Source organism: Uloborus diversus, chromosome 6, assembly GCF_026930045.1.
Source record: "Uloborus diversus isolate 005 chromosome 6, Udiv.v.3.1, whole genome shotgun sequence".
In the NCBI taxonomy this organism is placed as follows: domain Eukaryota; kingdom Metazoa; phylum Arthropoda; class Arachnida; order Araneae; family Uloboridae; genus Uloborus; species Uloborus diversus.
In genome coordinates this window covers 27241935-27269329 of record NC_072736.1, presented here as the reverse complement: position 1 = coordinate 27269329, position 27395 = coordinate 27241935, and the positions used below count along the sequence as shown (strand labels likewise).

The window sequence follows — 27395 nt, the reverse complement described above, 5'->3', positions numbered from 1 at the left end:
TAGATGTTTGCTCTTTATTGCTAACTGTTCAACCTGTAGTGTTTTGTACAGCGGCTTACAATACCGGCCGTATAAATTGTGCATGTAATTTTTTAGAGCAAAAGCTGATGATATATTGCATTTGGATTGCTATCATCATGCACTTGAAATCGTACTGCAGAGTGTTTTTAAAGAAATTCTTGCCTTTCTTAGTTCTAGACTCGATATTCCATTATTTAAGCGCTTCAAAATTCAAAAATTACACATACCACTTAAATATTGAATTAAAATTCGATGACATATTATTGTTCATAAAGAGCGGAATTAAGAAATATTACAGATAATTCTCATAACGTGTAATAATATTTCTTGGTAAAGTCCTCCCTGCCACAGGGATATGTTTTCGGCAACCTGGAGCTTATCCCTGACTCAGAGGGGTGGCAAAAGGAATTTCTTGTTTGAAAATTTATATATTTAGGAAGCAATTTAAATTGACACTACATAAAGAGATTGCCCGTAAATGCTGTTTTACAGTTAAATGTTGTATGAAGATATAGTTTTTCGCAGCAACCCATTCTAGGACTTTTAAATTAATATAAAGTCTAGTGTCTAAACACTAGACAGCGTACAAAATGATGACAAACGTGCAGCAGAAGCAGTGATTGAAAAATTCATAAATCACTTATTGTACTTAAGGGATGAACTAGTAGCTTTGTCCATATTGGATGAAGGAATTAACTTTGAAGATAGGAAAAGACTACTTCAAAAAAATGCTTGCTGAATAGGAAGACGTGTCTGATTACTGTATAAAAAATGTCAAATAACAGTAGATGATTTGGAATACATTCTTAGTAAAGTCTTCCTCTTTATAGAATCACTGACAAGTCAATAAAACTGTTTGATAAGTTACAAACACCAAAAGATGTTTTCCTATTTGATCCTGATTAATGGCAAAATGAAGGAAGCTGTTTAAAGGGAAGAGCTATCGTTAAAATGCTGAAAGTTGTGAAGGATACAACTGAAAGAGGAGCACAATTAATCAAAGAATTTCACAATCAATTTACCGAATATGAGTCACAAAAGCAATTTAGTATTTTACAGACACACCAAGTCTATCGGAAAAAAAATGTACACGATTGATATACATTGAGAAAAGCGTACGATTAAGGTAAAGTTTCTAAAGCAATATTTCATTCTTATTCAATGTAAAATCTTTAGACGATATGAAGTAAATAAAAAGATTAATTTTAGTGCTACCTCGCTGTAAAAATATTTTGCAAACATAGGAGATATGATGTACGGGGTCTGAAGTAAAAACTCGAAGATTTGTGAGAAAATTATCAGAAGTGTTACAGTTCAACGTCCTAGGGGCACGTGTTATAATTGACCGATCGAGTTCAAATTTTGCACCGATTACTTTTTATTATAGTGTCACAAAACTAGGGGGCGTCACTTGTTGAATTCCGAAATTCATTTCCCCATATAAATAAGGACCACCCTAATATATATATATATATATATATATATATATATATATATATATATATATATATATATATATATATATATATATATATATATATAATCCTAGGAGGCGCTGCGAGCTCCCCCTTATAGAGATCCTATATCTATAGACACCTTAGGATCTCTACCCCTTTACCATCGGGGACTTATGGTATGTTCATCAGGAGTCCTTCCTGTACATGTGTGCCAATTTTCAAAACTACATGTTTTTTTTTTAAAGCACTTTTATTTCAGTTGACCTGTTTGTCACGGAGTAATCTGAGGCCTGGTTTTGCTTATATTTCAGCAGCTAGATCACTTAGTGACTTCGGGATTTCACTAAATGATTTGCTTAATCTTAAGGTACAACTTAATGCTGAAAAATTAAAATTCTGGAATAAAATTATTATTTCAGTTAGGAGGGAAAATAGCAAATTCCATGTAATTTCCCCGTTAAATGTTTAATGTTGAAAGCAATCATAAGGAAAATTTTGAATGAAGGCTTCTCTGAAGCAAGGATGAAATTAGCAAGCATAAATCCTAGAAAGGAACAAGGATTACATTTTAGTGCCAACTGCTTAAAGGTTTAGACACGTATATAGGTTTTTTCCCTTTTAGCACCGAGCATTTATATGAAAAAATAAGGTGAAGTTTCGTGATGGTAAAATTATTCTATTCCTGGAATACATTTACAATAAAAAGAATAAAATAACAGAATTTTTTAAAAAAATACTAAGCACTTTTCATAACGCACTCAAAAGGACAAAATAACCTTTCTGGGTCAGAAAGGACAATTTAAGCATTCCTGTAGTTTTCCAAAATTCCAAGAAAATGACACCACTAACGAAGAAAAGTGCGGTTCTAGTCATTTCAAACCAAACTTTCCCCAATAAGAAAAATATGCATGTTTGAACACTCAAAGTTATGGTTGAAAGCTAGATAATGATAAGAAATTCTCTTCAAGACTTGAGCCGCACTTTTCTTCGTTTGTGGTGTCAATTTCTTTAATTTGCGAAAACTACAGGTCAGTTAAAATTGTCCTTTCCTACGCAGAAAGGTTATTTTGTCCTTTTGAGTGCGCTCTGAAAAGTGTTTAGTATTTTTTTAAAAATTCTGTTATTTTCACGCTTATTTTGGCCTTCGTTTACTAGACTATAAGAGGCATATGAAAACAAGCCTGGGGCACATGTGAATCTTAGAGCAGGAATTAGTAACTGGAAGGAGCAAGTCCAATCATTGGCATTAGAAATGCAGAGACAAAGATCTCAAGTCTCATCGTTCAACTTCGACGGATGCGAGGCACTTTGTACTAAAACGAGTAGACGAAACCTGTTTTTTTTCCAATCCTTTACTTTCAAATACACCACGTGACTTGTGATCCGTGCTTCAAAAGAATTGAATGCTTCACTCTCTGCTCTCCATTTTTTATTCCTTCTCAATGACATGAATACGATTAAAAATAGTATTTTCCAGCTATTAATTGAAATAATCACTGACGTGACAGCGAGGGAGTGTTGACTTCCCTGAAATCTGAGATTTTCTAAAACCACCGCCAACAGCTTCAACCGATTTTGGAAAGTCCAGCTCAGGGTCAGCTCAGCTAATAATGCCCCCTTTGTTTTCGTACAGAAATCCCTTGTGCTTCGGAATATGCTTGCTGGCCGGGAGTCTGCCTCGTCCGAGAACAGGGCGAAACCTGTCTGTGTCCTGCAGGCTTCACGGCCTCTGCTGATGGTGCCTGCCTGAGTAAGTTTGTTGTCTTTTTTCTTACGAACTCAATTATTAATTACTAGTGGTACCCGCACGGCTTTGCCCGTAGTAGAAAATTGAAAGGCCTTTTGGTTCACCTGTATATTTACAAATAATGCATGGTGAATTTCTCGCCAATTGGCTTGCTCATGTTACGGTTCCACGTTATGATAACCTGGTAATTTACTCGTCCATCTTATGATAATTTCTTCTTAAAATTGGAATTGAAAAAGAACTAAATCGAATTTTCGCAAAATCGCTTCGAGGTGCACACCCCCATGCTACAAACTAACTTTGTGCCAAATTTCATGAAAATCGGCAGAACGGTCTAGGCGCTATGCACGTCACAGAGATCCAGACAGAGAGACTTTCAGCTTTATTATCAGTAAAGATTTAATGTTGGTAGTAAAAGATAAATAAATGGAAAAGTAAGTCAGCTTATAGTCCGGATGACTATTGTTGGCACACGGAAAATTTCAGTTATTTTAAGTAGGAGAGACGGGGCCAGTTTTGACATTTTTAAAATAAATCGTCGCAACTTTTTGTACGCAGCGAAACCCCTATATTACGTTTCTCAAGAAACAGGATTAAAAAACGTAAAATACGGGAATACGTATAAAGTCTGGGAAATACATAGAAAGCAAATATCAAATAGAAAAAAAACTAAAAGTCGTAAATATGAATCTTTCAAAAGGTATTATATCTATATTTTATGAAAAGAACATTCTAATACATACTTTTTTTAGGTCATTTTAATACACTTACTAGTTGCAAATCTGGGCGTTTAGGTTGAAAATAGTCCGTAAAAGAGTTGATCGTTGTTTAATCTCTGAGCTCAAAGTAAATGCAGCATCTTGCAAGATTGAAATATTCAAGTTTTTTTTTTCTTCTAGTTTTTATGAGAGAACAAAGAGTCTCTCACAATTCATACACTACACTCACTGCCAAAAGTTAAACGCAAAGAGGAAAATGTAAACTTCCAGATGTCAATCCGAGTTAGAGAGGCTGCAATTCGCTGCAGAGCTAGATAGAAGTATGCAAATAAGTTAGGTAACAGGCGATATATATATATATATATATATATATATATATATATATATATATATATATATATATATATATATATATATATATATATATATATATATATATATATATATATATATATATAACGGTTTCGTGTAGAGAAATGAGCAAAAAAGGCAGTCGTATACGATAGCCAGCAGTGTATAAAAGTTACAGGAGTTGCTTGTAAGAGCCGAAAAAAGGTGCTTAAGGACTTTCGTACGATTTGTTTTCAAGACAGACGTGCTTGAACAGCTTCTAGAAGACGAATAAAGGATTCTGAGCGATGGCGTGCATGTCGGACGCATTGAAGCAGGACATTCAATCACAGATGATGCTCTTTTCTTTGGCGTCCAGCACTCCGTCATTTTACAATCATGGAAACAATTTCTAACGAGCCAAACAGTGGTCCGAAAACCTGTGATCGGTCGCCTAAAGGTTATGAACCCCAAGTGGAACCGAAGAGCGACCTCCAAACGTGTGAAATCTACGGTTGCGGCGGCCATTTGTAAAACGATATCTGCCATTAATGTGCACAGAAGGCTACACACGAGTTTGTGTTCCGCTCTCCGTCAAATCCAGAGGGGCACGATTAAAGTAGTGCCGCCAACATATCAGTTGAACTGTGTCTGATTGGGGCAGTGTAATGTTCACAGATGAGCCAAGATTTGCTCTCCAACCCAATGACAAGCGTGTAAAAGTCTGGAGAAAACAAGGCAAACGTAATCGGTGCCACAACATCTCGCATTCCGAGGTGGAAGTGTCATGATCTGGGCAGGGATTTCGTTGCACGAACCGACCTGCACATATACAGCCGGGGTCCTGTGACGGCTATACGGTCAGCGGGTCAGCTATACGGTATCGGGATGAAGTCTTAGACCCCGTTGTGATATTGTACTCTGCAGCATTGGGTCTGCTTTAGGACAACCCTCACCAGTTTTGGTATGGTGGTGATTGGTGGGGTTTAAATAAATAAATAAAATAAATAATGGTCCCCATGAGGTGCCATCATTGACGACTACCTGGAGAGTGAGGGCATTGCGTGCATGGACTGTCCAGCGTACTCGGCCAAACTTAGGACTCACTGAAAGTCTTTGGGATGTCCTCAGCCGTGCTACCGGTAGACGTTTCCCACCCGCAGCCACTCTCACCGAGTTGAAAACTGCTCTACAGGAGGAACGTAGATTATTTGACTCTGTGATGGTTTATCATTTCATAAAAAGCATAGTTGCACGCAGGCCCGGATCTATAATCCTCCTGCAACAAAATCTGTAGTGTCTCTCCCCAAAGGCCAGCAGTGTATATTTGCAACGTTAATAAGCCTTAGTGCTAGTTTTTTTCTCTCAATTTCTCGGACCGATGGGCCCCTTAAGAACGTGGGCCTCCGCACTGCAGGAACTGTGGGTACGCAGATCCGACCCTGGTTACAAGCTGTAAAATTTAAATTCAGATGAGCAGTGCTCACATACCCTATTAAAGTCAGTTTTTTGTTGTTTGTTTGAATTTAAACAATATTTTGTAAATGACTCCAATATGATGTCACCTTATAATTTATGAAAATTTACTATTGTATCCACCCCTGTATGTAATTCTTGTTTTGTTCATTGCATAAACATATTTGCTACTTTTCTACCGCATTTCTTGTGAATCAAAGCAGTACTTATCCATTTTTTCGCATTTTACCTCTCCGCGCTTAACTTTTTGGCAGTGAGTGCATTTAATTCAGTATTGAAAGAAAGGATGAGCTGTGCTTCTTCTTCATCTTTTTCATCTTCATTGGCGGACGAAAAGTCCATAAGGTCGACTACGCATGGAGCAGTAGCATTTCTGTTTTCATAGATTAACTTTCAACAGCGATATATTAGCATTAACTTTGCACAAAAGAAAACATATTGCTTATTTTAGAAAAAATTTTCTATTTTTTAATTCCCAGGCAAAACGTAGAATGCGGGAAATTCATAAATAACAAACTTTACATCCGGGTTAAATTAACCTTAGTACTAGTATACAGAAAACCAGGGATCTGATGAAAAAAAGTTGAATTGCCTGAAAAAAAAAGTAGGTTCGCGCGGGGAACGTAAAATAGTTAATAATAATAATAGTTAAAGTGTCGATGGGTGATTCCACGGTCACGTGGGGGACAATTTGGACTAAATTTTCCTTATAATTTCATCAATGCACAAATTATTAAGGGCTGCCAGTTAAAAATTCGTTGACTCAGTGAAAGTACTTGACTCGTGTGATTTCCTAAGCAAATTTTTTTTTCTAATTTATTTTAAACTAGCGGTACCCGCACGGCTTTGCTCGTTGTAAAAAAAAAATTAAAAGGTCTTTTGGTTCGCCTGTATATTTACAAGTAATGTATGGTGAATTTTCTCGCCAGTTGGCTTGCACCCATGTTACGGTTCCACTTTATGATAACTTCGTATCTCGCCAATTGACTAGTGCCCATGTTACGGTTCCACGTTATGATAATTTCGTAATTTACTTGTCCATCTTATGATAATTGTGTTCTTAAAATTGGAATAGAAAAAGAACCACATTGAATTATTTGAAAAATCGCTCCGAGGTGCACACCCCCTTGTATAAACTAACTTTGTGCCAAATTTCATGAAAATCGGCCGAACGGTCTAGGCGCTATACGCGTCATAGAGATCCAGACATCCTACAGACATCCAGACAGAGATACTTTCAGCTTTATTATTAGTAAAGATTGGTGTTCTTTAATGAAGTTATCTGTCACGTGTGGGACACTTTTCGACATCAGCTTCAGAGTTCTTGATTCTAGCAGTATATCCGTTGATTTTGTTGGTGAAAATGTATCACTTATATATTTTGCTTTCCTACTAATTACTTTCTAGTAATAATTTCAAAAAATACAAGTAGCGGGCCATTACACAAGAAATCAGATATTTTGTCCCCCACGTAACAGCTCCACATTTTACGCCAAAAGTATTGTTTTAAAAATGTAACAAGCAAAGATTTTTTTTACCGGAGAAACCACAACGTGTCATTTCTTAGGTAAAAGCTTACTAAACGTTTTGAAACGAAATACAGATCTGTCATGTGCAGGACAAACCATCACCGCACTAGAGTCACGGTTAGAGTCAGGTAAAATCCCTGATTTGCGAGACTCACATGTAATTTTGTTGATATTGCAACAGCTTTTGGATAAAACTGAACGTTGTTAAAAAATTCATTGGAAATAAGACATCTGCTAGGTCAAGCAACTGTTATAGTAGCATAAATTATGATTTTGAGCTGAGGGAAAGTCAGCGTTTTGAAAGAACCAAATTACAGCAGTCAGCAAAAAGCACTACGGGACAGAGTGACTTGTCCCAAACGTGTCACAATCTGCCCCGAGCTCCTGAGAAACTCACTTTTAGCCTCAATTATATCGAGCTTTAGGTGTAATAGAAAAATAATCAACAAAGAAGAATGGATAAACGAAAAACGAGTCGTATTTGGAAAAAGGAGGAGAGGGGAGGGGGCAAAAATTTCACTCCAACAACACAGCTTTGATTTCATTAGAACATGTTGTAGACCTGTATTACTAAAAAATGAAAATGTTATAAACATACAGTTTTGACAGCACTTTGCTCTAACTTTCCTCGCAAAAGTGTTACGGTCACTAGTGCGTGCTACGTAATGGCCGTTATTTGTTTAGCCACAATTGCCAACCTACCCCTCTTACAGCCAGCCACGGTTTTCCCAACACGCGCTTACAAAATTGCAGAAAACAAGGATGCTTCACGAAGGAAACTTGTTTCGAAAATGCTTGATTTTAGCGAACCTGGTTTCCCTCGATTGCAATCGTTTTTCTGTAAATTTGTTCAATGACGAATGCCAACAATCCTGAGGTGGACTACACTCATGTTATTTAGTCCAAACGAGGAAATGTGGCACCGGTCAATCATTTCAGAAACAAGTCCATTCCTTAAAATAGATAGAACATGTTGCCATCGAGTTTAGCGACATTTTAGCCGCAACCTGATGACAAAAGTTTGCTGCCCCCCCCCCCCCCCGAAAAAAAATCCATTTTTATTTTGACACTTTGATAAAATCCTCTTTGGCATTTCTGTTCAAGAGTCATCCCATCCATTTTTAAAACACTAAAGTTGAGTTTGGTAATCAATTTTGTGAATGAATGAACGCAACGAAAGCAAATAAATTTCGTAAAAGATGTTTCTTTGCCAGCGCAGTATTAAGGCAGAGAAAACAACCCGCTTTCTCCACTATAATATCAGTTCAGCTGAAGATGAAACCACAATGGAACAAACGATAACGGATGATGTGCTTCGAAAAGAAAGGTAGATATCCCGCAACTCGAACTTTGGGTAAAAGAAAATCGTCGTTCTTTTTTGTTCATACCTTCCAAATTTGAACGGGTTTAAAAAAAAAAGAAAGAAAGAAAGAAAGAAAAGAAAGGAAAAGGAAAATATTGCACCTATAAAATCAGCTTAGTTGAGAAATGTAAATATTTTGTAGTTTTTAAATTTATAAGTTGAAGAGTGCTATTTTGGCTTTTTGGCTGCAACCAAAAAAAAAAAAAAAAAAAGACGAAAGTAAAAAAAAAAAAAAAAGAAAGAAAGACAGACCGATTACATTTAAGTAGTGTTGATCAAAAAGGGAATAAATCGGTTTTATACGGGGAATTGGATATTTGGAATTTAGAAAATTCTCGGAACTTTTCAAATAACAATAAAATTTAAAATATCGATCTTCTGATTTTTTCTTTCTTCCTTCTTTTTCTTTTTTTCTTGATAAAGAGCTTCAATTTTTGCTGCTGCTATAAGGGGAGGGCGGGGTACAATCAGACGGAAAATATAAAATTCCGGGAATTTAGAAACTTTGATTCTATAAGAAATGTTTTAAGGTGAAGTTGAAATGCAGCTGAAGTATACAATCTTTTGAGACACAAAAATTTTCATTATTATTTAATTTTTTGAAATAATATAAAAAAATGAAACATACAATTTTGTCTAACTGTACCTCAAGCGTGGGGAACAAGGAGACAACATACAGGGTACATTGAGACAGATACGAGACGCAGAGAGACAGCATATAGGGTTGAGTGAACACAATATATTCAATATTTAAAAGCAAAACTAAATAATAATGAAGAAAAGGTTTCAAGTTTCATCGTTACATCTAAGTAAAAATTTTCAAGCCACAAAAAAGATTGATTCCGCTCTGTACCATTTCTTTTCGTAGGAGCTATTAACAACATTTTAATGTTTTTATTCGGAACGGATGCAACATCTGGTACAGATGGTCAAAAAAAAATATTCAAAATTAAGCTTGCCAGATTTCTGAAATGTTCAACCGGGACACCGGAAGAGAAACCTCCCTCCCTCCCTCCTCCAGTGTCGCGGCTATTTAAAAGGGTTCACACCCGTGGCTGAATTTTAGAGTATTTTAGACGGTAGTTCATTCTCAATGTAATAAATAAATGTTTACTAAATTGTGAACCGAAACCAGGAGTAATAATACATGACCGCAGCAGAAAAATTTAAACATTTTAATTCCTACATGTTAGGTAATATTTTCAAGTTACTTAAGAAAGAAGAAAAACGCTGAATAAGGAAAAAAATTAACAAAATTTACATAATTGTTGTAATTTTCATTAGCTAGAACTCTTTTGGTTTTTATATTGTTGTAAAAACCTTCACAAGCTAACTCAATATCAACTTTACATATTAATGTTGCAAATGACAAAGTACGAGTTATTATCCTAAATAATCCTTCACAGTTAATTCCTTTTCCACTTTTTTGTTCATCTAAAGTCAATTTTATCATTTTCCGGGAAGTGAAGTAAATCGGCAGGGATACCGGAGTTTTGTCTAAAAACCGGGACTGTCCCGGTCAAACCGGAACGTCTGGTAAGCCTATTCAAAATGGTTTTACTTTTGCGAAAAAAAGCTAATGTACAAGTTTCCATCGTTATCAGCTGGCTTTAGAGTACTTTCAGCACAAAAATATTTCTGTTTGATGGCAAGTTCTGTGATAGCGAAGTTTCCTTCAAGTATCTCACGATCTAGCCCTTCAAACCCAAAAGGCCAATTTTCGCACTTGTCAACATAATTGACTGAAATATGAGATCCCCCATTTAATTTCTTCTACCTCATCAGTTGTGTCAAACTATTTTAAACATTTTTTGCTATATTTTTGACATTGTTTATCATTTCTATACTTTTTGTATTTTCGTCTTCTAAAATTCTGCAATGATACTTTTATTTTCTTATGCTGTTTCTTCATCACTCAACCATTTCTCTACTCGACCTTTGCATATGCTCTAAAACTCTAAGAACATAAGAAAACACTCTTGGAGCAAGAAGGCTCTTTTGCATCAGTTTTATCTATATTATACAGATATTCTGATCGACTTCATCTGAAATGTCGCTTGGAATCGAAGGTTAGTTATAAATGAATTTCTCATGGAATCAGCAGAAAATTTCCTTATTTTCGCATTACGTGATTTAACACGCATTTTTGAGGGAGTAAAAATACCTGTAAAGTAAACTAACATCAAGTTGAAAATTCTGAATAATTTTTAAAAAAACATCCCTTTCGAATCAGAATTCAAGATGAGGCACAGTGGGACAGTTGCAGCCTGCCCCATCTACATCTGTCTCTCTGTAACGCACTCTGACTTTTTCTTTTTATGCAACATTTTAGGGAGTTCGTTTAAAGTCTATTCCGAAAGTTTTGAACTATAATTAGCTACATAGGTAGAACGATGAAAGTGATCAAATGGCTAATTTGTAATCATAAAAGTAAATGTCATAATGCGATGCATGTAAGAATTTAAAAAAAAAAAAAAAACATTGCTTGCCTTAAAAAAAGAAAAATAAAGACCATTTGATTGTAAACGCAAGCAACAACTTCGTATCCCAGAATCCACTCGGCCAATTGCTGCAGATTCACGGGTACCTAGCAACATTTAGCGAGTATAATTAAAAAATCCAAAAAGTAGCTTTGTCTCACTGTACCGAACGTCTCACTGTGACCCGCTCTTCCCTACACACATACGTTTTCACAAAGGGGTAGTTTCCGAGATTTTAAAAGTATTTTTTTCTGAAAGAGCATGCTTAAAAACATAGGATCTGACCATTTTTTAAATAATTTGTTAAAGTTTAAGATTTTAAAAAAATTACTCAAATCGGCGCGCTTTTAATGTTTACATTTCTTGCGGATGACATCACAAATGATGAAATGCCATTCTGTGTTGCCATTCACAGATCAAAATATTTAATTCGCATCTTTACTCACGTGTTTCGGCAACGATATGGTTGATAGCAAGCGTAGAGCGCAATTTTAATTCGCTTGTTGATTATCATAACGTGAAACCGTGGTAGAAAGATGCGCCAAAATGCATCATTTGTGACCTCATCAAGACCACGGCTTGTTTGAAAAATCGAACATTTGAAAAAAATAAATTAAAAAACAACTGTTGGGAAAATAAAAATATTTTCTGGGTCTATGTTTTTTTTTTGCTTATTCTATCAATTTGAGTGACTAAAAGCAGTACTTTTGACTGAAGGAAACAACCCCATTGCTATAACTGCACTTAACTTTCAATGTGACTGGACCTTTGCAGTTAAATAAAGTAATGAATCGAAATATTTTAATTGTCTTACTTTGAAACATTTAAAAGACTAGCTTTGGTGTTAAATTCTTAGATTTTTAAACATATAGCTATTAATATTTGATGAGATAAGAGAGAAAAGCCTATAATGAAGACTTTATCCAATCATTCACCACAAATTAGAGACTTTTTACTGACTCAAACTATGTAATTTAGATAGCAGGTTTTAATTTTTCTCGGCCCTCAACCTTACTGAAATATTTTGCATTGTTATTATGAAAATACTCTTTTGCAAGAAGAATCAAAATTCTCAAGTTTACTATTACTAGCTTTTGAAATACATAACATTTTCGCAACTCTATACTAGTAAGAAAAACAGATAACAGATTTGGTGTTTTTCCCCTTTAAAAGTCACTGACTTGCCTTGCCAACGCCACCTGGACTGTGGGCTCGGAAAATGCATCCAGAAGAACGGACGGGAAACTTGCCTTTGCCCAGAAGAATATTACTCAGAAAGAGAAAGTTGCAAAGGTAAGTTTCACAATGAAAGAATGAACCCAAGGACAGATCCAGAAATTTTTCAAGGGAGGGGAGATTGATTTTTACTACTTACTTTTTACTATGCATACTGATTTTAAAATATTGATCACAAAGGTTTTGGACTTACATTCCGAAACAGTTCCGAGATAGGGTCCCAAACCGGGATCTCCCTTCTCTCAACATCAATATGCCACTTGTCTAAATTTGCGTTTTTTGAACTTCATTTTCGAAAAATTACAGATAGAGAAGATCCTCAAGGAAGCGGTGATCGCCCCTCCCTTGTATCCGTCCCTGAATGAATTTAACCAGAAACCATATGATAGTGGAACAATGAAAAAATCTAAATGAGAACAAAAAAAAATTGCACATGTTTTTAACACATTAATTATTTGGAACGCGTCCCCGTAATTGAAAGATGGGGTCTTGAAGTTTGCCCAAATTTTAGCAAGATTCCCTAGATTTAGTGAGTTTTTGTGAGAAATTGAGGACACCTTTCACACATTTGCTACTGGATGTCCTGCAACATGCATACGGTGAAATCCCGCTGTACTTTCCATTTATCTCGCCAAGTCTTTAAATTTGGCGACTTTTCTTTAATTTCGGCAGACTTTAAGACTTTATATCTCGATAACGGGGGAAAAGGGCAATAATTTATGAGTTAAAAAAAAAAAAAACTCTACGCTCTTTGAATACCTGTTTTTGCTACCTGTTTTTTTTTTTTAATCATAACACTATTTTTGGTAAGGATTATCTTTCTCGTATCTTTCAGAAAAAAATACTTTTAAATTTCGGAAACGATCCCATTGTAAAAGATGATTGTTTTCAATTAATTATACAGAGGTGGCAGGCGAACTCGAATTTAGCATAAGACAGAGAAAAAGGTTTTTAATATTTATAATATTGCCTTAATTGATAGATGATTTCATGGCATTTATGTTTGAACTAGCAAAAGTTCCCGGTCTTGCATAAGTAAGTAATAATTGTAAGAAACAATCGCTACTTTCCTTTGTTTTCTGTTTTAACTGAAAGAACTTAAAACACACCGCTTTGACGTGATAAAAAATCGAGCTCCTTCCTTTCCCATAAAAGTCAAATAGCAACAAGTATAAAGAACGAACGAGTATTCATTTAGAAATGAAAGCGCGAACTGAAGCACATAAAAATTTGAAGAATTTCCAAAATATGAACTAACAAAAACAAAGATCGTTACAAAAGCCGTACTCTATTTAATTAAATAGTTCACACACACAAAGAAAAAAAAAAGCTGTCTACTATGTTTCCCAAAGTGTGCAAAAAGTAGTTTCCTAATGTTTAAATGATTTTAAACTCATGCTTGCTCCTGAGAAGCCTTGATTCAAAATTTTCATTATAATTACTTTTAATATTGCTGTTGTAAGGCAAACTATGGGTTTTATATTTAATCATTTAATGGGGAAATTACATAACACTTTCTGTTTTCCATCATAACTTTTTTAAACTAAGTTTTTAGTAATAAATTATAGCCTAAGTTGTTACCAGACAATGTAGTTACCTATGGTGAAAAAATGGTTGAAATCGGTCCTGTAGTTTTGAAGATTACCCTGAACATACATACATACAGAAGTAGCCATTTATGTATAACTAGTGGCACCCGCACGGCTTCGCCCGTAATAGAAAAATTAAAGGTCTTTTGGTTTGCCTGTATATTTACAAATAATGTATGGTGAATTTTCTCGCCAATTGGCTTGTACCGACGTTACAGTTCCACGTTATGATAATTTCGCATCTCGCCAATTGGCTTGTGCCCATGTTACGGTTCCACATTATGATAATTTCATAATTTATGATAGTTTTTTCCTTAAAATTGGAATAAAAAAAGAACCACATCGAATTTTCGAAAAATCGCTTCGAGGTGCACACCCCCATGTTACAAACTAACTTTGTGCCAAATTTCATGAAAATCGGCCGAACGGTCTAGGCGCTATCCGCGTCACAGACATCCAGACATCCGGACAGAGAGACTTTCAGCTTTATTATTAGTAAAGAAGATATGATTTCGAGCATGTGACCACCACGGCTGACGCTTTTTTTTTTTTTTTTTTTTCAGAACTAAATTTCTTATGCAACGAGATTGACTGCAGGCCTGGAAAATGCTTCGTGGAAGATGGCAGAGAGATGTGCCTCTGTCCCAGTGGGTACACGGCAGGAAACAAGAAGTGCATGGGTCAGTGAAAATCTTTCTCGCCGACTTTTTTTCTTCTAACGGGGGCTGCGTTCTAAGGCTATTTAGTAGGATGGGTCAAAAAAAATTTTTTTTTCGAAATGTTAAGGGGCAGGGGATTAAAAAGGTGCTAAATGGTCTCAAACTAACATGTGTGAAACTTTATTCCATTCTGATAAATTTTTTTGCCTCCGGATTGAGTTTGAAGTTTGAATTTCCTTACCCAAATAGGATACGTTCTTTGTAAAATTACAAAAATAATAAATGTTACTTCGTTTACAGAAATAAGTGATGAAACTTTCAATTTGCACCTGGTTTAAATTCACACTTGCCATTTTAGGTGTTAGAATTGGCTGAAATGTGGGGAAATTAGGTCAAACGCTCCCTGCCTACTGTTGCAACGTAAATGAGTAAGAGATGCTAAAAATCTATCTCTTGAAATGCAGCAGCAATCTTTTGAAAGCCTATCCGAAAATAACCAGAATCATTTTCCCAAGCTAGTGAATTGCTATTTGACACTTTGTAAATGCAAAGATATTAACGACTACACTTGTCCGGAAAAAAAAAAAAAAACATGAAAGAGGGAGAGAAATTGCAACCTGAGCCTCAAGAAGAAAACGAAGACAAGTTTTAGTATCATTTCTACATCGCATCTCTTTTATCGCATGCGGACAGTGAGGATCAATTCAAGTTACCTTTACAAGCTTCAAACAACAAAAGCTTATATTGATAAATTTACTACTAAAAGCAATACAGTGGACTTTAATTTGCTTTCACGGACATGTGATAGATACGAAGTATCCAACAGAGCTGGAGTAGCTATTGCTTCGCAGCAGTACTTTACCCCACCACTTTAGAAATTATTCAGAAAAACATGCTTCGTCGGCAGCGCAAAATAGCACGAAAATCTGCCCTGGCAAGAATCAGAGCCTAGCAGAACGTCTCATGTTTTATGGCTAACTTTTCCTAATCGAATTCTACGTTTGTGTGTTTCGGTGGAATCTCCTTCTGAAAATTTAATATTTTTTTGCAATGTAAGCCGTCAACGTTTAGGGTTTGATATCAAAAATTACCCTTTATGTGCAGATTGGTTTGGCAGTTGTTGAAAATAACTGCAACTAGATATTTATCCATTGAGTTGAAGTGCAAAATAGATCCTGCAATCCAAAGAAACAGTGTTTTCGTATGTCCTAAAATTAATTTATTACAATGCTGACAGGCTTGGAACAGAGCGGTCATTCCAAGCTCGTTAGCTTGCGAGATCGAGATTTTCGCTTACATGATCGGTTGTGTCGTAGAAATGTCGCAAAGTAGCATTTTAATCTACGCGAACTTAGCTTGCGGCCAGGTTCGAGTAGATTAGAATACTACTTTGCGACATTTCTACGTCACAACCGATCACGTGAGCGAGAATCTCGATCTCGCAAGCTGACGAGCTTGGAATGACCGCTCAGCACATCCGTGCATTGGCAGCCTGTTGGATTTTAGGAGCTCGTAGTGTTCAGCAAAATAAACTCCCAAAAGACAAATTTTTCATATTCTTATTGTTAAGTTTGATGCAGAATCTTACATTGGTCTCAATGACTGGAAAAATATGTGTCTGATCCACCAATACTGAAATCAATCTCTGAAGAAGATATTCAACTGTTTGTTTCAGCCAAAAAAGAACTGTTTAGTATGCCTGCCATGCCATACACACAGGCTATTGAACAAGGGCGCCCGTACGCAACATTTTGAGGAGGGGCTTAAAAATTTTCCCCATGGTTTAGCAGAATATTTTCCCCATGGAAACCGATTTCAAAACAGATTAGAGATATTAAAATTTGACATTTTTAATAACTTATTCATTAATGACTGGAAAAGAAATTTTTATACATTTCTGCAAAGAAAAAACAATTAAAAGCAAGGAAGTTCTCATTTCAAGGGGGGCTTGATAGCCCTATCAAGATCAACAGCAGTTTACGTACATTACGTATAACAACAAATACGTGTAATGACGCTTTAAACATTATCGTCTGGAAAGATACGCAAATACTGTTGTTGATATGTCCAATAAAAGTGGTTTTTCCTTGCAACCGCAGTGACCTCATACTTCGTTTTTCGTACTTTTCTCGTTAACTATATGGCTTGAACAGGAACGTTTTTTTTTTTTTTTTTTTTGGACAGTTTTTATGTACTCCCCACGAGGAATAAAGTTGTGCAAAGTTTATGCGGTCGTTTTGGGACATCCTGTATACTAATCGTTTTCTCTGGTGAATAATAAAAATAGAATAACTGCGATAAATAATGATGAATTTCCAACGATCACTTCAGGGTCAGGGTGCGAATCAGACACGCGTGTGACGATGAGATAGGAAATATATTTGCTAAAGAAAAAAGAAATCTCCGAGAATGATGAGCTTTCATTGATTCAATTTGAAATGAATTAAGTGTTTCTGTTCGTCTATTCTTATCTCTATCACAAAATACTATTGGTGTTTATCACCTAATACATTACCGTTATCATTTAAGAACAAAACCTCAATACTATGGAAAGTTGCACATTCCAGACCGCTGATAGCTCTGAAAAGAGATTTTTAAGACTTAAAAAAGATCTGATCGTGATCATTAAAATTGAAAAATATGAAAATAAATTTAAAAAACACTGTAATTGTCCAGCAAAATAAACAATACAAGTATAAATTTGATAGAATACAACATATGAAATTGCAGGTAGGGGGGGGGGGAGAGAAAAAAGTAGGGGAAAAACATATATCAGATCGGCAGTCTACTAATAAGGTTTTACAAGTATTCTGTTGTCGGATTAAAATCCAACCGTACCTATCTATCGATGTCTGTCGTTTTAGCTTCTCGAGAACAATAGCGATTTTAGGTTCGAACTAGGTATCAAAAGATTCGTAATTTTTCGAAGATCATGTTTAGCCAACTTGCAGCACTGTACGACTAATTAGGGAAGATATTAATTAAAGACGTCGCATCGTTTGCCACCCTCATTTCTTCCGACCGAAATCTCGTATCTGCTGCTGGCAAGTTGCCAATAATTCCCCGACTTGAAGCAGAAATGACACGGCAGACGGGAGAAAATGTTGGAGGCGCGACGTGGACCTTGTAGTACAGTAAAATTAGTCCAAAAAATGGCCAAACCCAAACATCCAAAAAAAAAAAAAGGTGAAATCTGTTGCAAATTACTTCTTACCCTTCCAGCAAGAAGGGGTAAAAAGTCCCAGCACTTTGCGCGTCGGGTTTTGGGGGGAAGGGGGGGGGGACGAAATAATCCTCTATTTAAGTAAAAATAATTTCTATTGCTCAAAAAAAATCTCAAACCTCACAGAAACCACTCTATGATAGTAAAATAATAAACTCTCACAGAAAAAATTCTAATTAACAGGGGTGCACAGGCGGGGGGGATGGGGGGGGGGGGTTCATGGAGCAGCTTTGCGTCATTGAAGTTTTTAAGGCAATTTTTTCAAGGGGTATTTCTTCCTTTTTGAAGGCTTTTGTTCTGGATGGGTACTCCGTCACACTTAAGGGGTGCGCCATCGCTTTTTTTTTGGGGGGGGGGACCCTGAATTTACATTCTAAAATCAACTATTGCAGTGAAGTTCACGAAAAAATTTCCCTGACTTAAACTTTTCCGAAGTACAAAATGCCTCACAATGATATGGTAATGTCAGAATGATAATTCTAAAAGATCTAAGCGAGCTCAGTAACAAAATTATTTGTGACTGTAGTTATTAAACTGTTTAGAGCGCTGGAAAACAAAATTCCTGTGCAGCATAAAAAAAAGTCCAAATTGACCAGAGTTTCCCTACTTCTTCCTTATTAACTTACTTCAACTTTTCTTTAATCTTTTGCCATCACCGTAAGGGTGGGACAAACCGGAATTGCCAATATAGTGAGACGGGCAATGCTGCAATTCTGCACCCTCTAAGTCGGTGGGGGTTCTCATTTGCAAACACCAAGCTACTTCTCTTTTATGTGAATCGTGGCTGGTTATGTGAATTATGCTAAATATGCGGACATATACTTGCAACATTATCTGAAACTTTTGAGTACATTATGCGATAAAAAAAAATGATCACATGAAACATCAGCTATCCAACAATCTAACACAGTGACAAATTCAGGTGGTCTAGAACCTGTAGTGATTCAACGATAGAACAAGTCTTGATGAGAGCAATGAGCAATACAACAATAGAATGCTAAATATTTACACCTTTTTGTCTCTCACTTTGGAAATCACAATCCGTTTCTAAAGCCTCCAGAAGTTTCTTCCCTCTCAAATTGGTAGTGGTATTGCTCGCTGATGATAAGATGAGTTGCGATGAGACCTTTAACGTTCAGGATATTGAAGGCAAACAATTTTGTGGCATTTCTTTGCAAGGGAGGTAAACAGTTATGTCTTTAGCTTCTGTTACGAGAGTAGTTACTATCTGTAAAGATGTGTAAGGACAAACCATCTTTTACACCGAATGGTATGAACAGTAAAGATGGAATAACAAATTGTTAAAAACTTCTGGTACGAGTTATGCGCTGATCTCCATCAGTATTCGATGAATCTGGTTTCAGAAGGAAAGAAATCTTGTATCGTTAAAGTGCTATCATTTGAAGCAAAAGGTTCATCCACCATCACAAAACGAACAGCTGGAGTCATATATGAGGCAGTGAGAAGCAAAGAGATGTAAGTGGACATTTTCCAGTTTTGAATAAAACGCTTTTAAAGATAAGATCCTAGGTAGGCTTTCACTGATTTTCTTTTCTAAATCATGCTGTATAGAAGCAACGACCAGGTCTACTAGTACCCTTTCTTGCCTCAAGATAGAGGAGAGATTCACCAACCATTTGTACTGGTTATCTCCAAATTTTTAATTTTGTCACTTAGTACATCTTACATCCCTTTGCTTCTCACTGCCTCATATGTAATAGATGGAAGATACCTGCTTGATCATATTTTTGGTAATTATCTGTAAGCTTCAAGAAAATGTGCCAGCAATGCAGTGTATAGGTAACTTGTAAGTATGGGAAAGCTAGTGTCATTTTTGATGGGTGCAAAGAAAGCACCACAGAAATATAAGACTTTCTGCGTCTCAAATCTTGTGCTTGTTCTGAGGGGTTTATTGGATATAGTGAATGTTTGAAAAGTCTGAAAGTGGACTGAAGTGCTCAATTATATGCTCAAACTGTGTTAGATATAGCTGCAACAATAACGATTTTGCTGAGGATCTAGATTCCAAAAAACATCTTGATAACGAAGACTTTTTGTTAAAAGCTTAGCAGAAATCATTTGAAAGGAAAAAACAGTTCAGCGTAATTTTTCTGGTCATTTAATTAAATGTGCACCATCAGAGGGGATGGGGGGGGGAGGATAATATTTTAGTATATAATTTCGTTTTGGGAGGTGAGCTACTGTTCTAATGGGGTGAATAGTCGTGATTTAATGCATTTTAGATTTGCATGAAATAATACTTCTACTTGAAATAAGGGGGGGGGGGGGGGGGTGAGGATTTATATTATTTGGTGGAGGGGGCGGGGTGCTGTAGCTTTGAGAGGAGGTGCACCATCGATCTTGGAGGATGGACACACTCGATTTCTAACTTTAACTTAGCATAAAATAATGTTTCCATATGAAATGTATGGAAGGGGGTTCGGGGGTACTGCTTCGTTTTACGGGGATAGGGGGGCTCTGTAGCATTGGTGGGTTATGTCATCCCTCTTGGGTGTCAAACACCTTTAATTTCATGCTTTTAAATTTAGTATAACATAATATTCTCACTTTAAATTTACTCTAAAAATTCTGGAAAAATACCCAAAACAGCAATTTTTAGATGCCCCCCATTCCAAAACCCGACGCACAATGGGGTGGGACTTTTTACCTGTTCTTATTGGGAGGGTAATAAACAATTTGCACCAGGTTTAGCTTTTTTTTTTTGGATGTTTGGGTCCGCCCCTATTTTTACTGTACTATTGGAGTGGATTGAGCGAAAGTAGATTAAAATCGTGCCGTGGATCTTGGAATGGTTAGAGCAATAGTAGGAAAAGTTACAGGCACACTGTGCCAAGCATTAATGTACCCCTTATTAATCAATGTACTGCTGCAAGCGGGAAGAAGGGAAGAATCCCCAAAGTGCGTGCACACCAACTCACCGCAGACGGCTAATCCAGCCACCCTGGCGGTTAGTATATGTCATCTATTTTGTTTTCAGTCCAATAGAAAATCGTTCTTAGGTTCATAAATGACATGATTTAAAAACAACACCCAATAGAAATACTTCGCATTACTAGGAGTAAAAAGGAAAGTGATAGTGAGAGCCCACGACGAAATACCAGTTAATCAATAATGTAAAAACAAGCCAGTTTCATTCCATCTCCAGAAAATAAATAAATGAAATGAAATAAAAAGAAAAAGATAAAATGGGTACATCAACAAAGCGAAATTTAGAGGTGGGAACACAATGTTAAGCTTTTCACCCTGCAGCGGTAGAAATTCACAGTCACTTGTTAGTTTTGTGAAGAATTCTAATTCAGTCAATAGGGAAAGAGGAAAATATGAAAGAGAAATGAGTACCTTTTTATTGCCAATTCCTATTCAAATTTGATTTCAATAAGATCCTGTTTTCCTGTTATGCAAAACGAAACGTTCTAAAGGGTTTGACTGTAGCAGATTTGTTTTGGAAGAGTTTGGGAGCAGGAGATTTTCTATTTTTAAGGACAAACTTACGATTTTGAAACCGAAAAACTCACACTCTGGATAGGTAATTACAGTTATTCAGAGTAGCCTTGATCCACTGTTTCTCAATTATAAAAGCCTCACTCATATTTAATAACGAAAGTGAAGCAAAGATCCTGCATGCATAGTTATACAAAATTAACAAATAATGTTGATGAAAACGAATTTGTTTTAATGAATTAAAAATGAATTATAAACACAGTTCAGAGTGATATTATCACTCAAAATCTTTTTTAAGCATGTGAGAAAAGTAATGTCCATTATGAAGTATTTTTATAAAAGTTAACAAAAAAAAAAATAAATAAATAAATAAATAAAATTTATAAATGTTTAAAAACTCTTAATTTTTATTTCACAACAACACAAGATTTCTATCATTTGTTCTATTGCATAGAATATTACAATGTGTGTGTGTGGGTCGGGGGGATATTTCATTAATTTAAAAACCAGTGTTAAAGATTAACTTCCACAATGCTACTTCAGAACTACTGAACGATAGTGAACTGCGTATAAGTGTTGTTGACCTTTTGTGAGCAGAAAGTTGATGTTATGACCTGGCCAGTAGCATTGGGCTGTCTAGTTTCTCTTTTTTTTTAAAGTGAAATTAACTAAAAAATGTTAAGCGTTGTGAAATTAATCCTCACGCGTAGAAGTTAGCCAAAATGGCTATAACAGGGGTCGGAGTGGAGATTTTTAAAAAAGTTAGGGCACTGTTTTGAAAAGTTAAAACATTTTAAGAACAACAAATGTTTAGAGCTAGGAAACAAACACCACAATTTTTAGCATACGTTCGTTTTTATAACTTTGTTACGGGCTGCATCCCCCTCCCTCCGTTTTTTTTTTTTTTTTTGGCAGGGGGGGGGGGGGGAATCGGGAGCGATCCTCAAGTTCATTTTATCATAAAATCTAGGCGTATTGCAAAATTTCCCAACTTTTTTTTTGAGTTCAAGTGCAGAATTTTCTCTTCTCACAGAAAAATGTCATACTTGAAGATACCTTGCTTTCCAATATCAAAATTCTTGGATATGGATTAAGATTAACAATCACTAGTTTTGAATCCTATTTGCTGTGTCTCCCCTTCACTCTACAATTCAATTTTCATGAAACATCATCACTGAGGTAGAAATCTATTCCTATTCTTAAAAACTCCCTTTCAACCTGATAGATGCTTACTTTAAGAAATATTTTCAAGTTGTTATGAGATAGGGAAATATGTCTGTTGTCTTACCGCCTTCCCTCCCCTAATTAATTTTTGGGGGAGTACTTTGAATAAAACTAAATGCTTTTTTGTCTTCATTTTCCATGTACTCACTGTATTCTTAATTTTACAATTTAAACTTCCAACTATCTCAATTAATTAAATTTCATTTATTTTTTTAAAAAAAATTTATATACACATGCTTAAATACAGTGAAACCTGTGTAAGTTGATCACTTGCAGTGCACTACTTTTCATTTACTTTGCAGAATAGTTCAGAATGTGGTTATTTGAGATTTTTTTTTGTGATGCGTTTTTGTCTCGTTTTTAAAGATAACTAAGTTCGTTACAAAGTGCTGTTACTTTGCTATCTTATCAGAAATACATTCCTAATGTTATAACAACATGCATGACATAAAAAAGTAATTTTAGTAAATAATAAAACACTAGCTACACTCCTATACACACACAAAAAAAGGAACGAATGCTTTACTGAAATAATTTAGAAAATCCCAAAGTAAAGAAAATAACAGGAGGTGCATTAATTGTTATTCTAAGCACTTCACACATGTATTTTTTAAATCTATGTATCTAACTTCTAAAAATGGGTAAATGTTCTCAATTTGATTAATTTTCTAGTGCTGTCTGCAACAAATGTCGGGAAGACATCCACCATTCTGCTGATGATTGTGGTGGCCGTATCTTCGATCATGCTGACGACGTTCTTCGGGTTTTGCGTCTGCTTTTATTTCAGGAGGACCCCTTGAACCAGAACTAAAGTGACAGAGTAAGGTGCAACACATGATAATGCCTTTGATGGATAGTACACAAAAAAAGAAATGGTTCTTAAAATGTATTTAGATGAAAATAAAATGTTTTCTACCAACATCATAGTTCTTTTATTCAACATTGCACAAAACACTGCTTTTACTACTACTTAAAAAACGATAGAGTAACTTTGAGAAGCGCTGGCTGAAAGTAACTGGATCACAACACTTTCTATGGGTGCCACTCTTAAAAAAATTGCAACGCTGATTTTTTTCCCCCTTACCAATTTACACAGTCCAGCAGTTTTTTTTTTTTTTGTTTGTTTACAAGAAAAATACTAATAAATAATGCCCAAATACAATACATTATAATAAAAATTCAAGTACAAAAAGGAAAAAATATAAGAAAACAATATTCACAACAAAACGTTGACCCACACTGTGACATCTTCCAGACATTTCATTGATGGTGTCACAACATACATGCTGCTATCATATGAGATACTTTCTCTAAAATTGCTTTGAGTGCTTTGAGCTTACCTGATGCTTAAGTTATTTATTGAAAAATTCTTTTGTAAGCTATAGATACAGGTAGTTATCAAAATAATGGAAACACCTGTGAATAAAAGTGACCTTTTTGAATGCGCTTCGTAAGCAAGAAAGAATAAAACTAGGTGTTTGATTTTTTTATAAAGAGCAATGAATGTATTCTGGTTGTATGTGGTGGCTTAATTGAAGTTCTGGAAGGCTTGGATTTTTTTTAAGAGCAAGAAATGTTGGACCTCTCAAATTTTAAAAGAGATCATATTTTTTGGAGCGCGTCTAGCTGGAGCAAGTAACTGAAACATCTCAACCTTTTGGCAATTCTAGTATCTAAAGTCATGACAGCATACACAGTGAGGTAAGACAAGTTCGGTAAAGCAAAATAGTGGGCGGAAAGAGAAGCTCAGTGAAAGAGGTCAACGGGTATTGAAGCGGATTATAATGTCCAAGAAGCGAACAACAGCAGCAAAAGTGACCACACAACGAAATCACCACTGGATTCACCAGTCTGAGTGATTACAGTTAGAAGGCACCTTTATAAACGGAACATTTACCGAAGAATAGCGATTCCCAAAACACTTGCCACAAATGTTAATGCTAAACATCGTTTAGTGGTGCCACACTCACAATTCCTGGTTGATTGATGAGTGGAAGAAAGTAACATGGTTTTACAAAACGTCTTTAGCACTTTTTCTTACTACAGGATGGGTACGAGTTTAGAAGACACCAACACAGGTGTATGATAGTGATTCTCTCCTTCCAACGGCCAAGCATGGACTAGAATCTGTCATGATATGGGCAGTCAAGTCGTGGGTTTTTGCTGGACCAGTTGTAACCCTAAAAAGGAGGATCACTGGAGAGAAGTATAGACACATTTCAGCTGACCAGATCCATCCTATGATGCAAACTTTGTTTCCTGCAGGAGATGGAGTTTTCCAAGCTGATAATGCTTTAATTCATGTAGTGAGATTTGTCCAATCGTGGTTTGATGAACACGAGAGTGAATTTAAACATCTGCCTTAGCCAGCACTGTCACCTGACCTTATTATAATTGAACCGTTATGGTCTATTTTCGAGCAATCGATATCCTGAAATAACGTCTCTCCCAGAGCTTTCACAATATCTACATGAAGAATGGTACGAAATTCCTCTGAACACTATTCAACACTTTTCTGAATCGATTTCTGGGCGAATCCAAGCTGTATTGCATGTCAAAGGTGGTCCTACACCATACAAATGAAGAATTATTTATAAATCTTAAGTGTTTCCATTATTTTGATAACTACCTGTATCTCGGATTCTAAATATTGACTGCAGAATATGTTGAAAAAACATGAGTGAAAGAATACTTATAAAGGTTTTTTTTTTTTAAATCTTGAAACTGAAACTGCCCAATATGAGACTGCCAAGGACAGATTCCAGAAATTGTTCAAGGAGGGGGCGGTTGATTTTTTAACTTACCTTTTATTATGTACCTGATTTGCATATATTTTAAAAGGGGGCAGACAGGGGGTGCCACATCATTTTTACCTTATACAACTAAAATGTAAAGATTTACCCGAGCAGGTCCCCGAACGTATTCTTTTCCTTTTCCATAGAAATGGACAAAATTGCAGTTTAGAATTTAAATTTTGTAGTAATTTCATGGAATGTTCGAAACCCCTTCCCCCTAACATGATTGAAAGTAGTCTAAAATTGCGCTTTTTTGGAACTTCAGTTTCAAAAACTTACAGGAGGAACGTCATTGAACCCATTTTTTCATGATACGTAGGTGGTTCAAAAAGTTTTTAGACTCGCATAGAAAAAGAAGAGTTTCAAATTAAGTTTTAGCGCCCATAAGTAGCTTCACCCTTCAATACTTTATGGTAGATGGCAGCACCATCAACCGAAGAATTTTTACGCGGGGTTTTTCTTCTTTCGAACGTGCCGCTCCCGCATTGCGACAATGGAGTTGAACAGGCAAGCTTGGCGCGCCATGATCTTTTATGATTTTTCTAAAGGGTTGACACCAGTGGAGTGTTTTCAAAGCCTTTCTTCCACCTTCCCGGATATTTGTCCTTCACGTGGCACGGCGTTTAACTGATTTATCGAATTTAAGCACGGGAAAAGATCCTCAGAAGATGACCCCAGAAGCAGACGTCCAAGCACTTCAACGACAGAAGAAAATGTCGAAAAAGTGTGGTCCCTAGTGAAAGAAGACTCAAGAATAACTCATCAGGACATTGTTAGCATCTTAAATATTAGTTCCGGGAGCGTCAATGCGATATTACACGATTACCTTTTGCTGCGAAAGCGTTGCTCACGATGGATCCCTCACACACTGAGTGACACCCAAAAAAAGGATCGTGTGGAATGGTGATATATAATGAAAAAAAAAATTCAACAATGGCAAAGACAGAGGCGTCTGGGATATAGTTACAGGTGACGAAAAGTGGATTTATCAGTTTGAGCCAGAAACAAAGCGCCAGTCCATGACCTGGTGCTTTCCAGATGATCCGTCACCAACCAAGATCAGACGCACAAGAGTCGGAAAGCGAATGGTGGCAACATTTTTTTCATACTCGGAGGCATATTGATCCTATAGTGCTGGAAGACAAAAGGAATGTTACAGCAGACTGGTATGTGACTAAGTGTTTGCCAGAAGTTCTGGAACAGTGGCGTCAAAAGAGACCCAAACGCGGAATGCGTAGGATGACCCTGCACTACGACAATGCTTCAGCGCATTCTGCACAGAGAACGAAGGATTATCTTGAAGCAGAAGGTATCAAAATCCTACCACACCCTCCCTACTCGCCAGATCTTGCACCCTGTGACTTTTTTCTCTTCCCCAAAATTAAAAATAAAATGCGGGGAAGCAGATTTGGCAGTGCAGAAGAAGCTATCACAGAATATCGGAAGCAGCTGGACCAGTTAAGTAAAGAAGAATAGTGATCAGCATTTAAAGACTGGTTTTGCCGAATGGACAAGTGCATAGCAGCCAAAGGGTTGTATTTCGAAAAGTTGTAAGAAATTTTAGTAAATAAAGTCATTTTTATAGTGAAGTCTAAAAACTTTTTGAACAACCCTCGTAACACCACCTGAGATGTCTACAACCGCATATTAAAACTTCCAATTTTTTTTAAATGCCCAGTGGAAGGCCTCCTTAAATCACCAAAGATTGTCTAAAATTGCCTTTTTGAAACTTCAATTCTAAAAAGTGTATGGGAGGGAAATTCGAAAAAAACCCATCCCTTTCCTTAAGATCGTCAAAGATGGCCTACCTACACTCCCTCAAAGGAGAGGCGATTGCCCCTATTGCCCCTCCCTTGTATCTGTCCTTGGACATTGCCTGTTCTTTATAACAGGCAATTTATCATATGTACTTCCCCTTTGGCAAGATGCTAAGATGCCACACACTAACCCAGTGGTAACCCATGACTCTGAGCCATAAGGCATCGGGACCTAATCATAAAGTTAAAGTCAGGACTGTGGAGTTGGACTGACTCTGGCGCTAACTCTTACTTTTTTACCACAAAATCAGTCCGACTCTGACTCCGT

The 27395-nt window shown here is 36.2% G+C and overlaps 1 protein-coding gene across 2 annotated transcripts in view; it reads left to right on the top strand.

Moving 5' to 3' along the window:
• LOC129223917 (fibrillin-1-like) overlaps positions 1-23421 on the top strand; it is a 45717-nt gene extending 22296 nt beyond the window's left edge. Inside the window, exons 3-6 of one of the 2 annotated variants that reach the window (XM_054858296.1) lie at positions 3112-3228; positions 12296-12415; positions 14511-14627; positions 23188-23421. In XM_054858296.1, the coding sequence (XP_054714271.1) occupies positions 3112-3228; positions 12296-12415; positions 14511-14627; positions 23188-23315 (482 nt within the window). In that variant the 3' untranslated portion in view covers positions 23316-23421. The remainder of the gene's footprint in view (positions 1-3111; positions 3229-12295; positions 12416-14510; positions 14628-23187) is intronic. The other variant, XM_054858297.1, reaches the window with a different exon arrangement.
• Positions 23422-27395: the final 3974 nt, after the last annotated feature.